At 44.8% G+C, this 16,177-nt stretch overlaps 1 protein-coding gene across 1 annotated transcript in view; it reads right to left on the bottom strand.

Moving 5' to 3' along the window:
* CRB1 (crumbs cell polarity complex component 1) overlaps nucleotides 1–16,177 on the bottom strand; it is a 96,476-nt gene that overhangs the window by 55,025 nt on the left and 25,274 nt on the right. The window contains exons 2-5 of the mRNA XM_054285839.1: nucleotides 13,778–14,362; nucleotides 7,578–7,773; nucleotides 3,149–3,288; nucleotides 1,550–1,732 (exon numbers count right to left, since the gene is read on the bottom strand). Of these exons, the coding sequence (XP_054141814.1) occupies nucleotides 1,550–1,732; nucleotides 3,149–3,288; nucleotides 7,578–7,773; nucleotides 13,778–14,362 (1,104 nt within the window). The remainder of the gene's footprint in view (nucleotides 1–1,549; nucleotides 1,733–3,148; nucleotides 3,289–7,577; nucleotides 7,774–13,777; nucleotides 14,363–16,177) is intronic.

The raw sequence follows: 16,177 nt of genomic DNA, 5'->3' as shown, positions 1-16,177 counted from the left end.
GTTAGTTCATCTCCATTAGATAATATAGTAAATGGTCTTGATCAAGGACTCACCTGCTACCATGAATCACACTACTGCTATCAACTCCAATCTTAAATCTTCTTTAATTCTAATTTAAAACTAGGGTCTTATTTATTATTTGGCTATAATTGGAGAAATTGCTTGTCCAGCAATGGAGGTGAACATTTCCAGTCCTGCCTAAAGGACTTTTTGTGCTGAAGCTTCTGACATCCAAGGAGGCTGAGGCTCTTTTTGAGCACTTTTTATTTTCAGGCTACATGGGAGAAGAAGAAAGACCAGAGAGAAATGGGCAGTGCTACTGTGAAAAAGTGTCTGTTAAAGATTATGGTCTTCCTGCCAAAGTGTGGACAAACTGTTTAGTAAGAATAACTGTTTTGTTTTTTTTTCTCATGAAAGCTATGTAGATAGCATCCAACAGGTATGTACGTAACTAAATTTACTTATGGTTTCTAAAAATTTAATTTAATTTGCATACCGAGTCAGTAGAAATTTCAGGGTCTCCAATACTTTCTCTCCCTCATTCTTTGGAGACTTCTGCATTGTGAATGGTGTGATTATAGATTGAAAAATTGATTCAAGATCGATATATTTACATACATTCTGACACATTTTTTTTCAGACTAGTTAAGAGTTTCAGACTCCATATGAACAAAACCCCATAGAATCATGACCCAAATCAGGCAAACAAGCCAGGTGAAGGCAATTACTAAGGAAATTACCAAGGGTAGTTAATCAACAAAACACTCCTTTCTGTTTCTCTCTCACAGAGCTTAGAAGTTTCCACATTAGGACAAGAGAGAAGGAAAAGAAGCTGGAGCTCTGGACATCGCTGACAGGAGGTGAAGAGAAAGCAGCGGCATGAGCAGAGGTGAGCGTGCTTGGGACAGCGGGGGACGCTGAAAGCCTGGCTGAGGCCTCAGACTGTGATCAGCAGAACAGAAGAACAACAGCAACACTTAGTGACAGCACAGGGAAGGACACTTACGGGGAAGGCCTGGAACAAAAACAAGTCGCGATGCCACTTGAAAGAAAAATAAGTAGAGGATTCAGAGTGAAAGCTGTGGTCTCTTGTAAGCTTTTGTGCTTGTTAAGTTGGAGACAGCAGTCATACATTTCACGTGACATGAAGTTTGTAAGTTTCTCGGAAGATGAATGGAATGAGAAACTGACGGCTGGATAAAATAATATAGCTTTTAACTATTTTTTTCCTTCAGAGGGAACAAGCGGGTGGTGTTAGAACAGTACTGCAGCCCCAGCAGCACAGAATCCAAACCCGAGCGGTTTGCGGCTGTCCTGAACAGTGCGGGCTGCGGTGCAATAAAGGCAGGTCTGGACGTGCCTCTGTCAGCATCACGGCTAGCTGTACATTTGAGTGTTTGCCCTGTAAGGACAGAGCTGTGCTCCCGAGTGTTGGTTGTTTTCCCGCGGGCGATGGAGCGATGCCGCTCCGCTGGGCCGCGCTCGGCCCTGCCCGGCGGGCCCCAGTCCCGGCCCTGGCCCCGGCCCCGGCCCCGGTCCCGGCCCTTACCGGCGAAGCCCGGCGGGCAGCGGCAGATGTAGCCCTCGGCTCGGTCGTAGCGGAAGGCCGGCGGCAGCCCCGGGACGAGCCCGTAGAGGCCGGCCCAGGAGCGCTCCACGCAGTCGCCGCCGGAGAGGCAGGGGCTGCTGCGGCACTCGGCGATGTCCTCCTCGCAGCGGGAGCCCGCGTAGCCTGCGGAGACACGGCCACAAGGTCAGGGTGTGACTCTGGGGCTCCAGCCCTCCAGCCCCCCATCCCTCATCATAGGGCAGCGGGCTCAGAACGCCCTCCAGCCTGGCCTTAAACACTGCCAGGCGTGGGGCGGCCACAGCCTCTCTGGGCACCCTGTGCCTCACCAACCTCACGGGAAAGAATTTTTTCCTAATATCTAATTTAAGCCTACTCAGTTTGAAGCCATTTCCCCTTCCCCCTTCATATTTCTTGTAGGTGCCTTTTAGGAGCAGGAAGGCTAGATGGTCTTTAAGGTCCCTTGCAACCCAAACTGTTCTACAGTTCTGTCATTCCATGTACTGTTCTCCTCTTCCACTGTTCTACACTTCTGTCACTCCGTGTGCTGTTCTTCTCTTCCAGACCCAGCATACACCCTGTGAATAGCAGCTGCACATGGCTGCAGTTTGCCGCAGCTCCTTGAAGCTGTGAGTGATCTCCTGCAGGTCCCTGCCAGGCCTTGGCAGCAGGACATTGCTGTGGCCACTCCACATCAGTGAGCTGAGCTGTGCCATAAAGGGTTTGTTTGGGTGTTTTTTAGGCAGTAACGTGGAGATTTGTGTGGGTAATAAGGCACTGCATTGTGGTGTAGTGTGCTCTCAGGTTGTGGGAAGGTGGAGGAGGGCAGAGAGTATAAATAATTTGGTGTTTTTAAAGTGGTTCATCTGGACGTTTAAGTGCTACAATGATGCCTGAATTCTGGAAAATGCAAAGGGTTCTGCCTAATTTTTCCTAATCTGTTGCACCAAGACTTGTGTAGTGCAACAGCATTGAGGCATTTAGGGCTCACAGTGTGTCTGTGCTCCTGCATCCTCAGTAAGTTCATAAACTTCCTCAGATATAAACTCCTTAGAGAGGCTTCTTGTAGTTTGTGTGCTCATAGAGTTGTGTGGTCTCTCAGGAGCACAGGGTCTGTGTCCCCACCAGGGTGTGGAGCCTATTTGCAAACAGCTGGTAGGGAGCACAGCCTGTGGGTTCCACTGCCAGACAGAAGTCTTTAGACTGGTTTAAAGGTTGGGTTAATGAAGACTAAAACCAGTATCAGCTGCAGTAGTGATGCATGTGTCATACGGTTTGAAGGATTAAGTAACTGGGAGACAGCTCCCAGCTTTGACTTATCTCCTGTCTTGGCACCACAATGCTGGTGCCTTTTGTTTTGCCCACTTCTGCTGTACAGGAGAATCAATTCTCAGCTGGAAAAGCAAGCAACTTACCCAAAGGGCTCTGCTTATGATGAGTGAAGCCCATGTAAACACAAGGCCATAGAGGACTTTTGAGGTTGTGGAGCTTCAACCTTTTATTATATCGGGGGAAGGGGTGGGGAGGGGAAGCGTCTCTACTACTTTTCAAGGCACATGCATAGGAGAACTTGGAGCTTACCTGGCCAACAGTGGCACGTGTAATTGTCAGCATGGTCCTCACAGGTGGCGTTGTTGTAGCATGGCTGTGACCAGCACAAGGGAGGGAGGGTCTCACAGTGCGAGCCCATAAATCCAGTCCCGGTGCAGTTGCAGCTGTACCTGCAACACAGAATGCAATGTTCACTCAGGCTAGAAGTCAAGAGGTCTGGGCTTTGTTCCCAAACATGCACAGGCTTCTTGTGTAGCCTTGGCTTGCAGCTTACAGGGTTGAGTCCAGCTTGAGACCACCATCTGGTGCTTTAGGAGAAACCACAGCAATTGGGAACCAACAATGAGCTGTTCCCTGAAGTATGTGGTTTTGTGTGGGGAAAAAGAACTGCTTGTGAGTTGGTTTTGACACAACCCTAGGAATTGTTGATCCTTCTTTTTTCTTCTTTTAATTTTTGGGAGAAAAAAAAGTCTGTGGCATTTCCAATGCTTTTAGAAAAATTTTATTTTGTATGATTAACATTATTCACAAAATGAAAAGGAGAAAGTAAGTGTGTTAGTATCCCTTCCTCTTGGACTAGTTGAAATTGCATTGGCAGAAAAAACAGGAATTTTTTTTTCCTCAACTAAATGAATTTTTTCCCCCTGCAAACCAGCCTTTTATTGTTAGGTTAGAACAAAAATGTCAATTGCTTGCTTAGTTCCAGTAACAACAGTAATACAGCTCCCTTTTGACAGCAGTGTGACTGCAACATAAGTAAACAAACTAGTTTACATATAGAAATTAGCAACATGCCGATGTCAGTAATGTCTGGGAAGTTTTGTTTGCCTTTTTTTCTTCTGGAGAGCTGAGTGCTATAAAAAACATCATTCCTGTTCTTTGGTCATCAAGTGTAAAGTTAACATGTACATGTCGTATGAAAATAAAGGCTTTTGCAAGATACAAGTTGACTGTGCAGGCTTGTATGATCTTGACCTAAAAAAATTATAGGAAACAAAAATTTCTTCTTCTATTTTCTTTTACATTAAAGTGATACACCATTATTGGACAATTGCATTCCTAGGGCATCTTGCTGAGCAAGATGTAAGTATACTTATTTGATAATTTCTGTGCTTAATATCCAAGTCTTAGACTTGAAGTAAACATATGAAGAGAAAGTGAAATTGTTGAACATAAAGCAACATCAGAGAACAACTGGCTCCTGCAGTCTAACAGACCAAAAAGTGTAAACTTTTTACTACACTGTTTAAGTGTGTGCATAAGCAGAAACTTCTGGCTGGCCAGTTTATTACTGGTGTATGGATTAAATCAAAACCAGAGGTGACTTGCACCAGGTGGCATTTGAATTTCAGATATAAAAAGTAATGAGGAAGATGTGAATCAGAAAAGTAATTTTCATTCTGAGGTATGTTCTCAAATCTGAGGTCTTCTTCTGCTGAGTTTTTCACACATTTCTCCCATGCACCTTCAGTTTGGTGCTGTTCAGCTTTGGTGAAAGCTTTTTTTTTCTGCCTATGTCCCAGCTGCTTTTCCCTATGGTTCAGCGTCATGGAGGAATATCCAGAACTCATTGCTTAATGTGCAGCCCCACCTGCTTTTTTCTTGGATATCTTTTGGCATTTGAGATTGCTGTTGACCTTTAGGCGTTCTGGATGGTGCCCTGCTTGTGAGCAGGCTACGACTGAGCAGGCAGATGGTTTTTTACAGTAAGAGTGATAATTTAGATACCTAGCATTTTTTTTGAATTCTTGTTTGATGTTCTCACAATATGCAAAAAGCAGTACCTGTAGGCATTCTTTCCTATGGAATCTCCTATGGGATTTCCTGGGAATATTTCCTATGGAAAAAAGACATGGATCATGCAGAATATCCTCTATGCCTAGGCACACTAGGTTTTGTAGTCCAGCTAAGTCTGTAAGCTGTTGAGTTTAAATAAGAATGTTTACTTATGTGAAAATGGTTTGGTTTTTTTTAGAGATCAGCTTGTACTTTGTTGCATTCATGAGACATCACTGGAAGGTCAGTCTGAAATTTGTGAGAGAATTTGGTTTGATGTTTGTATTTACAGCTTTTTGTGCTAGATCCATTGCCTCGTACACGTTTCTGTGAGAGCTGATGGCAGACACCGAAGCCTCAGCTGTACTGTAGATTAGTCAGAAAAGAAAAACTCCTGCTTAAATACCCCAATTCTTCATTTATCCCCAAAAATACATAAAAGAAAGGAAGTTGCTGGACACCCTTCTGTTTTGAGTTGCTTTGTTGTCCGTTCCTTTCCATCACATAACAAATACAGAAAGAGCTCCAATTGTGCTCCAGATATCCCGCAGTATTACAAGCCAATTAAAATTGGTCTTGCATGTACCTCAGATTTAAAAGCCAGGAGAAAAATGAGCAGGATTAAGTCTGGCCTGAATGAGCATCCCAGTTGCTCACCTCACACGTGTATTCTCAAAAGGCTTCCAGGTTACCAGACAGGTCTGAGTGATTCAGGTCCAAGGTGACCCCCTCTCACTGCTATGGTGCTTTAGCTACACTGGGAAATAATAAATTGCTTTGTCCTGCTCAGAGCCATTCAGTGCTGACAAGAAGCTCCACAGGGCTGGTGCCATGTCAACACACTGCACAAAAACTCATTCCCAGAACAGGATCTCTTACCCCCTCACTCAAGGCAAGCATGCCTTTTGCTGACATGACTTCTGGACTGATTTTTGGGGCACCAGAGTCTTCAAATCTGCTTTATAAAAACTGGAAAATACACAATAAAGGAAAAATCCTGTACTGGCAAGAGGAGCACCTGCATGAATACACTGGGGAACTTCCAGACTGGGCTAATATACATATGTGTGTTCAGGTTGGGAAGCTCATGCTGAGCCAGAAATCCAGTTTTGGTGATTGAATGCCAGAGCTCTGCTTGGACCTCTGTGTGGGGCCAGTAACAGTAGGGGGAGAATCTCACTTTTCCTTTGCCTTGTATTCTCTTTTTCTTTTTTTTTTGAATTACTACTGTTATTTTTTTGCCCATGGACTGCAGGTTGTTTTGAACAAGTAGCTGTTGTACTCTATACCTGTAAAGTTTCTGACACTTTTGCTAATGATATCTATTACTATGGTTACAGTTATTACAGTTTTTCTCTTGTAGTCCTTCTGTCTGTCAGTGTGGGCAGCTGCTGTCAGCAAATTCAGTTTTATACAGTCTCACGTATTTCTTGGAAACTAAAGTTTGGTAAGCATTAGAAACAGAATTCATATCTAAACGACAGTACTAACAGTCAGGAAAACAGTGCGTTGTAAATATTTAAAGTACAAATATGAAAAATACACTTCTCGGTCAGTCTTTGCCATAAATGTTTTGTTGTCCTATTGGCTCTGACACCAGACTGGCATTCTTTGATCGTTTTCAAATCAAAACTGAGAATAGTGCAGGGCCAAGGAGTGAAATCTAGAATGGGGAAGGAGAATGAACTACCAGGCCTGGCAGGCTCCTGTAGCATTCCCACCCCAGGGGCACCTGGCTGAGCCCTGCCAGGGCTGGCACACCTACCCATTGGTGCCACCCGTGCAGCGTCCCCTGTGCAGGCAGGGCTGGCACACCTACCCATTGGTGCCATCCATGCACTGTCCCCCGTGCAGGCAGGGCTGGCACACCTACCCATTGGTGCCACCCGTGCAGCGTCCCCTGTGCAGGCAGGGCTGGCACACCTACCCATTGGTGCCATCCATGCAGTGTCCCTTGTGCAGGCAGGGCTGGCACACCTACCCATTGGTGCCATCCATGCACTGTCCCCTGTGCAGGCAGGGCTGGCACACCTACCCATTGGTGCCATCCATGCAGTGTCCCCTGTGCAGGCAGGGCTGGCACACCTACCCATTGGTGCCATCCATGCACTGTCCCCTGTGCAGGCAGGGCTGGCACACCTACCCGTTGGTGCCATCCATGCACTGTCCCTTGTGCAGGCAGGGCTGGCACACCTACCCATTGGTGCCATCCATGCACTGTCCCTTGTGCAGGCAGGGCTGGCACACCTACCCATTGGTGCCATCCATGCAGCGTCCCCTGTGCAGGCAGGGCTGGCACACCTACCCATTGGTGCCATCCATGCAGCGTCCCCTGTGCAGGCAGGGCTGGCACACCTACCCGTTGGTGCCATCCATGCACTGTCCCTTGTGCAGGCAGGGCTGGCACACCTACCCGTTGGTGCCATCCATGCAGCGTCCCCTGTGCAGGCAGGGCTGGCACACCTACCCATTGGTGCCATCCATGCAGCGTCCCCTGTGCAGGCAGGGCTGGCACACCTACCCGTTGGTGCCATCCATGCAGCGTCCCCTGTGCAGGCAGGGCTGGCACACCTACCCGTTGGTGCCATCCATGCAGTGTCCCCTGTGCAGGCAGGGCTGGCACACCTACCCGTTGGTGCCATCCATGCAGTGTCCCCCGTGCAGGCAGGGCTGGCACACCTACCCATTGGCCATGTCCGTGCACTGTCCCCCGTGCAGGCAGGGCTGGCTGGAGCACTCGTCGATGTCGGTGCCGCAGAGGTCCCCGAGGAAGCCCTGCGGGCACGAGCAGGAGAAGCTCCCCAGGGAATCGTGGCAGGTCCCCCCGTTCAGGCAAGGCTGGGACAAGCACTCGTCGATTTCCACCTCACAGTTCGTACCTTCAGAAGCAGAGAAAATAAACTCCAGGCTTAGGAGACAGCTTTGGAAATCTCAGCAAGGACTGCCTGAAGTACAATAGTCACATAATATTTTTTTTCTTTATGCAGTTGCCTGATTTTTAAAGACATTTCCTCCTCAATGTGCTTTGCACAACTAGTTTTTTTCAAGGCTTGGCAGAATTTACAAAAGAACAAGCCAATTGTTTTCACAAGAACATGTAAAATAACTTTGTCTGTTAGCTTGAACACGGAGACAGGACAAACTAATTTTCAGTTCATTCAAACAATGCTACTGTCCTATTTACTTTATACAGAAGAGACCAGCAGTTTATTGATGTCATAAGAGTCCATTTAAAATTGGCCTTTAGATGGACAATTCCCAGTTTTTTTAATTCATTGGGAAGTGTCTTGTTTAGCAGTGCTTAATTTTTTTTAAGGCTTATCAATGTGCAGGTAAATGGGTCTGTGGTGCTGTATTTGCAGCAGGTCAGAATCTTGGAGCTGCTCTTCAGAGATAATTGCTAGAAATAAATCAGTTCTAATGTGACTTCACAGCTATTTGTGATAGTTGGCAGGTTACATATACGCTCCTTTTCTTATCTCTAGCGCAGACCAGGAGACACTAAGAAAATTTAATAACTAGTGCCTTGCAGCTTTGATTATTTAAGGGTTTTGTATGGTTATGCACTTAGTGTTTGGAGCAATAAAGTAACATTTTCAAATAATTTTCAACTGCCAAGTCAGGTTTTTTCAGCAGCTACAGTATCAGCCACAAAACAGATGCAAAGTGGCAAATTATAATGAAGAAGCTGCTTTGAAGCAAATTTCCTTATTTTTTATTTGGCTTGTCGAAGTAGCTGCAGTATTGAAAAGTTTCCAGGGGAATTTCCTACTTGAAAGAAAACTGCAGCCCTGAGAATGGGTTCTTTTTTTTTTTTCTTTTTTGGTAAAAGTGAAGTTTTCAGTAAAAGATGATAGGGTACTCTTTGAACAGAGGGAACAGGCATGCTTGATGATAGTATCACTCTTGCAATTTATTTAGAAACTCATCTCTAACTCTTTATGCTCCTTTTGTCAGCTCTCTACTGCTATGAAATTTGTACATTATAACTTTGAGCATCTTTCTTAAAACATAGAGATTGATAATATTTAGCACTGTCACTTCATGAATAATTAATTTTGATGCTTGTGAGCATCTTTGTTTTAAAAGAATAAATTTGTACTATGGATAAGTACTGGGCAAGATCTTAAAATGCCAACCCAAAAATTGCAGATGTTGACTCATAACTATTTTTCGTTGTCTTTGAACATTAAAGTGCAAGTTCCTATTTTCAGCAGTTGAGAAATAGTTGCTTGAGACCACAGAGTGGATGGGGAAGCTGCCAGTGGCATGCCCCCAGTTCAAGGTTCACTGCTCAGCTAACCACTACTTTCAGCGGGAGCCTGCCAGGAGAGCCCAGCCCAGGAACGCTCTCTGACGGCTTTATGGTAATGTACATTGCAGCCAGATATAGCAAGCAGTCCCTCTGTGGTCATTGCCCTGTGAATTCACTGTAATTATAAACAATGTGTTTGCAGAAGTGTGTCTAGTGACCGTAAATCTGCCAGAGCTTGTTAACAGCTCACTGCGAACACTAAAAATCATGTGACAAAACAAGCCCTGTTCAACTGATCCTCAGCTCAGCCAAATTTAAAACTACAGGCCTGAGAACAGCCTGACAATTAACATGAGAACATAGCGTTGTTGTTTTGGTTCATGTCTTTAATCTATCAAGCCCAGTAACCTGCCTTCGGCAATGTTGCCTCAGAAGAAAACTTCTCCCTGTATAATGCATCCAGCCAATGCGATCTGCCATGCAGACAGGGGGAATCCCTTCCTAGCCTCCGCTGAGTCTGCTGTCAGGCTTTCTTAGATGTGTAGAAGAGAGATGAAAAGATTAGATCTGCATTTTCACCTCAGTCTAACATTCTGTCACAAATATGCTGTATGCCAAATATCATATGCCAGGCGGGAAGGAGAGTGCCAAGGAGCCCCGCCACAGTTATTGCACAGGGCTGCACCACCATGAGCTGAGGCTCCCTGGGTGTCCTGGAGCAGGCTGAGCATCCCTGCATGCACCAGACCACACAAATGGTTTGAATTGAAATGCTGGGAAGGTGGGGAGAAGTCACATTTGTAACATTTGCAGTTTCTCTGAAGAATCAGGCTTGTTTCTTATACTGCTTGCTTCTCCGCTGAGTCCTACTGTGCACTTCTTTCTACATCCCCAGTGAATAAAACACAAGTGAGGATGAAGGACACACAGGCAATGTTTGCAAACTTGCATGCCAACAGATAGAGTGTAAAATCACTTTCTGCTCAAAGATACTAGGGGTTTGCAGGCTCACTGTACTTCCATGAGGACCTGCACATTCTTAATATGGCTGGGAATTGGTAAGCAGGTCACCCTTTCTGCTATTCTGCACTAAGATGCTGTGCAGCAGGTCCAGAGGGCTGTCCCCAAATTCCTCATTCTGTAAAAAGTAATCTTGTGTGCCATTATTTGGATGGATTGTGTCACATGACTAATTTATAGGCACCAGGCTTGAAGCCGCAGGAAGAGTGTTACATCCAAAATTAGACAGAGGGAGAGGTTGTGTTTCTTTGATCAAGGCTTGTCCCTTTTGAGCTTGGGCATCTGAGCAGTGCTGAATACCTGGGCTGGCTAGGACGCTAGGTGGGGAGTGCTGGTTTGAAACTGGGAAGCTGGGGAAGGAAACAGGCTTTGCACTGCTGGCAGTTGCTGCTGGATGGACCGTGTGGTTTGCCATTACATCCACAATGACAGGGACATGAGCTTGTTGGGAAGTGAGATCTCTACTTGAGGTTTTCCATCCCATGGTAGAGCTGCTGTGCCTCTGCTTGCCTTTAAGTGCCTAAGACTTATTTATGATGCATCTGTTCTTAATATTTGCATAGCACATACAGTATTGATGAGAATCCTGAATGAAAGCTTGGAGATCTATCAGGAGTAATTTCCTCAAATTGTAAGACGTCATTGCAGCGATGGTTACCTCATCGTGAACGGTATTGCACAAAGAACAAATCCAGCTCCCTGCACCTACTTTGTCTGCAACTGAAATGCTTTCTCTTGCTGTCTTAGGCTGAGAATGGGTTTTGGAACTGCCACGCACTCCTGAGAGTTCACTGGAATGTTCACTGGCAGTAGAGGACTGGCTTCAGCAAGGTAATTAATGCATGTAGCTGTGGGTAGTAACAGGCTCTTACACCGTGCTCTGTTGGGGTGAATTAAAAGCAAGTGCAATTAGTCCAATGGAGGAGAAAATGCAATTGATTAGGGTAGCCAGCAAAACTTCAACAAACCAATTGAACTTCGTTATTTAACAGCTGTGTGACACATGTCTTGTAAATAATTTCACACATGCAGAACATTATCATAGAAACTGCAGATTTCATGCTGAATTTTCCAGTCTTTGGCTCTTGGTGCATTCTAACCACCTCCATTTGTGTAAGAATTATGTGTGACATTTCTCAGCTATTTTAAGAAGTGCTGCAGCATACCAATCACAAAAAATAGCAGTCATAGTCCATGAAACAAGTAGCAACAGCAGCCAGTAACTCATGCATTTGGTTAATATTGCAGCTATAGATTTACTGTACCTTCTTTACCTGCATATCAAGAGATACAACCTGTTTTCACAACTTAGGGAAATGAGATGAGGCTGGATGACTTCCCACAGTAATTCATGATGTCAGGCCAGGATAATAATGGTTGGCAAGATCCCCTGACGGGGTAAATGAGGGATTTTATTACCACTGGGGACACCTCAAGGCTTTCATCCTGTAGTCCCTCTGGCTTGTGCATTTAGCACAACTCACAGCAAGGTGCAAAAAAACAACAGAAAAGAATGCTTCTGAAAAATCATTTTGTTAAGTAGCTTTTAAAAGCTGATGTTTTACTGCTGGAGGAATGGTCTGCTACTTCTCTACAGAATTCCTATGGTTAGTCTCTTTTGCTGCTGGAAGCAGTGTTGGAGCTGTATGTCAAAACACTGCAGCCTCTTCTGCTGTGTATTTTAGACCTTTTCTCCTTCCTTGGTTCTCTCCTCATTTCTTAACTCTGCTTGTGCAAAGTGTGGAGCTTTGGTGACTTTTTTTTGGTGAGAGAAGAGAGCATCAGCTTGGGAAACAGCAGAATTTCATGATGAAAGTGGAGCAACTCCGGCAGAGTGAGTTTCCATCAGCAGTTTGTGTTGACCTAAATTTTTGTTTCTTTTTGTTTGGGCTTTACTATTTCAATATGTTTTCTCTCCCTTTGTCTCTAAGGTGTATATTCCAGCTCTTTCAAACCCAAGTTTCTGGGCTGTGGATCCAGGCCTGGACCCCACTAACAGCGCCAGTTAAACAAATACAGTTTCCTGAATACAACAGGAGGTCTGGGCTGAGTGTGATCATTGCAGAGTAACCATGCTGGTTGTTAATAGGTTTTTCCTTCCTTCTGCTCTTTGGCTATCCCTCAGTTGTGCAGTTTTCTCCTCAGCTGGCCCGGGCTCCGACACCCCCTGGCAGCAGCGGGGTGGCAGGAAGGTAACAAGCTTCCTTCAAATAACATTCTCTGTGCTCATAAGGGATATTAACCAAGGGCTGCCTTCCAACGAGCGCTGTGTTAGACACAGGAAAGCTGCTTTTTACCTCTGACTTCCCCTCCTGCATGGGGATTTGGGGACGGAGCTGTAAACCACATCTCTTATTTCTTATTCATTTGAATCACTTGAAGCAATAGCTGTTTTTTCTCCCCTTTCTGCTGTATGACTATTTCTTTTCCTTTGCTTACCTGACTGGCAGTCTATCACTAAAATGCCTTCCCTTTTCTCCTTTTAATGATTCAGTGTGCTACCTTTCACAGTCCTAGCCCTGAATACAGCTTTGAAATTTGAAGGGACCTGTCTTCCAACAAGAATTATATGGTTTCCAGTAGAGGAAGTAGGGAAGAAAAATCACACCTGTACCTTAAAAATGGAGCTATATAAAATGGGATTATCAAAAAATGGGCAGTTTGGGAACATAACACTTGTCCATGTAACTTACATAATGTTCTAGTTGCAAATGAGTCCTTTGTTTCTGAGAAGGGCAGATGAGATAAATTTAATATGAAATGTCTAAGTTTGAAGTAGCATTTGTCTACTTTGATCTAATTTTTAAATCTGTCAAACACAGGTTTTGATCCTCAGAAAAAAACTAGATATAGCACTTTGAAGAGAGCATTTTGAGAATGTTTCTTTTAAAAGCAAAGTCCACCTAGCCCCCGACATAGCTTGGTGTTCACAAAACTGCTGTGTAGATTTTGGTGGATGTGAGATTTCTTTAACCCTTCTCTTTCTGTTGTCAGTAGTTCACAGTGATGTGGTTATCCATAATGTATCAACAGCCACTGGTGCTGAAGCTGAAGGCAAGGTGGTAATGCAGATATGGCTAAATATTGTATTTGCAGGGATCCCTGACAAAGGAAGGGATGATGAATCTGACTCACCTGTTCTCAGAAGGCTAATTTATTATTTTATGCTACTATTTTATATTAAAGAGTACTGAACTAAACTGTACTAAAGAATACAGAAAGGATATTTACACAATGCTAAAAGGATAATAATGAAAACTCGTGACTCTCTCCAGAGTCTCGACACAGCTTGGCACTAATTGGCCATTGAGTCAAAATAACTCGCACCAGAATCCAGTGAAACAATCACGTGTGGGTAAACAATCTCCAAACACTTTCCGCATGTAAGCACAACACAAGAGAAGCAAATGAGATAAAAATTGTTTTCCTTTTTCTCTGAGGCTTCTCAGTTTCCCAGGAGAAAAATCCTGGGCGAAGGGATTTTTCAGAGAATGTGAATGTGGCAGCTAAATTCACGTGTGGGCGAGGGAGTTGAACCTGAAACATGAGTTATGATGGTTCCACAGGACCCAGAGGAGAAGTTGTTGTAATGAAAAGGGCTCACTTACCGGTGTAGCCAGGGGGGCAGATGCAGTCGTAGTGCCCGATCTGGTTGAGGCAGGTGGCCCCGTTGAGGCAGGGCTCCGAGGCACACTCGTTCACTTCCAGGTCGCAGTGCCTGCCCTGGTAGCCCGGCACGCAGTAGCAGGAGTAGTGGCCCACGCCGTCCCGGCACAGGGCCCCGTTGCGGCACGGCTCGGAGCTGCACTCGTCCACGTCCCTCTCGCACAGCCTGCCCGTGTAGCCAGCGCTGCACAGGCACGTGGGCCCCTCCAGGCTGCTCTGGCACGTGCCCCCGTGCTCACACGGGTTGCTGTCACACTCACTGGCAGCTCGCTGACAGGCAGGGCCGTCGGACCCAGCGGGGCACTTGCAGGGCAGGCTGAGGTTCCCAGCAGAGCCCAGGCAGGTAGAGTTTTGGAGACAAGGGTTGGAGGAGCAAGGGTTGGAGGTTTTGTTGCAGAGTTCCTCCACACTGTCCACTGATGGGTCTGCACAAAGGCAAGGGTCATCTTCATGACCATCGACACACGTAGAGTTCTTTTGGCAAGAGTTTGACAGGCACCTGGAATCATTCCTCATGCAGAGGGATTCTAGGAGAGAAATACAAAAAATCCTGAGGAATTCACAGCACTGGGACTAACCAACAGTGAAAGAAGTGTGGTTCTTAACACAACTGTGCTTCAAAACCCACAGCACCAATTGCTGGCTATTGAGAAGAAAATGGGACTGGCAACTGTGTGATGCCTTAGTAGACTAATGAATGTAAAATGAAAACAATTATGAAAACTTGAGTAAGTTGTAATTTCCTGTTCTTGCCTCTTTCAACAACCATGGTCTGGAGTGTCAGGATTGTTTAACACTTTATTAATAGTATAGTTGAGACAATATCAGTTGTTGTCAATGGATATCCAACAATATGGAACACATCATTCAGGTATATTTAAGGTTTATGTTTTTGTTACTAGAGAAAGGAGATGGACCACCTTTTTTTAGTTCAATATCACTTCTGTGGTGGTACCATTCTTTTGTAGTGGATGATTTTTTGCATTGGGTTTCGCAAGCTATATTACTCAGATGCAGTTACAGCTCAAATAAACAGTTCAAACCATCAGACACCTTGATTTTGATTTGCTGATTATAAGTAGTAATTTCACAGGTGTACAGCATCTCCACCACAAAGAATCTACCAAACACCTGAGATGCAAAACAGCCCTGTGAGAGCCATCCAGCCTCCCAGGCTGGAAGGACACGGTGAACATGGTGCAAAGATGTTCCTTTACTTGCTTACCCTCTGGGAACTGAGGTTCTGTCAGTAATTAACGGCCACTTGGAGTTGCCTTGCAGCTGTAAGGAATAACAATAGCAAGATCTACTTCCCACTTCCCAGTCAAGGAGGGTGAGCTGTTACCAGCATTGTTCAGAATCCACCTCTGGGATACACTGAAGCAGCTGTATCTGGGCCAAGACTCTGAAATTAAGCTGAATGTTTCTTTAGGAGAGAAGGCAATTTGTAAGAGAAAGACTCATGAGCTGGAGCACAAAAGTTGCATTAAATTATTTAAATGTAAGTACTGTAAACATTTTTTTTAATATTTGTTTTATACTTTTATTCTGGAGTATTGTTTGGATATATGAAGGGTATGTGTCTTCTACAGCAGCAGAACAGTGTGTGTTTCTGCAAGCAGGGTGTTGTGGAGGAGCTGAGCCCCTCAGAGGAATTCAGACACCTTTACCATCAGTCTCTAATTTCTTCCCAGTTCTTGAACTGAGATTCGGGAGAGCAGACACAGTAGAGATGGAGATGGGGCACTGAAAGAGAAGAGGTGAGCAGAGATGGAGACTTCAGTGACTGGAGTTAAACCAATGCTGATAAAGGCCTGGGACAGATTCCTGGAAAAGGGAGAGGCTAGGGTTGGTCACCCTAGGATACCAACAAACCATCCAGGGGGGTGTCAGAGAATACAAACTGACTGGTCATGGTGTGTTTCCATGGTGTGCATTTTAGTGTATAATATTAGTGTGTATATATATATATCTATATCTATCTATCTATCTATATATATATATGTATATATATATATATAGTGTATAATATTAGTATATAATACAATTTAATCTGTTTTTCTCCTAGGAGGGGGAAGTGGGGAAAGAAAGTATCAGAAGGCTTAACTACTTAGGAAAGACTGCTTGTGTAGGTTTGACACTAAGATAATCAATGGAAAGGCTTAAAAATTATCTGTGCATGACTGTTGTGCTTTCTGACTTGAGGTGTACACAGGAGCAGCAGTGCCTCTGAGAATTAGAAGCACCAGTCTGAATGAACTTGATGTTCATGAATAGGTACATTTTGTGAGCCAGATAAGTAATTAATACTTGTTTGAGCAAGGAGAACAGAGATTTATGTA

This window comes from Melozone crissalis, unplaced genomic scaffold, assembly GCF_028551555.1.
Source record: "Melozone crissalis strain CALT ecotype California unplaced genomic scaffold, PUWL_Pcris_2 ptg000045l_1, whole genome shotgun sequence".
Classification (NCBI taxonomy): domain Eukaryota; kingdom Metazoa; phylum Chordata; class Aves; order Passeriformes; family Passerellidae; genus Melozone; species Melozone crissalis.
The sequence above is the reverse complement of the archived record's forward strand: the minus strand, read 5'-3'. Positions and strand labels throughout refer to the sequence as shown.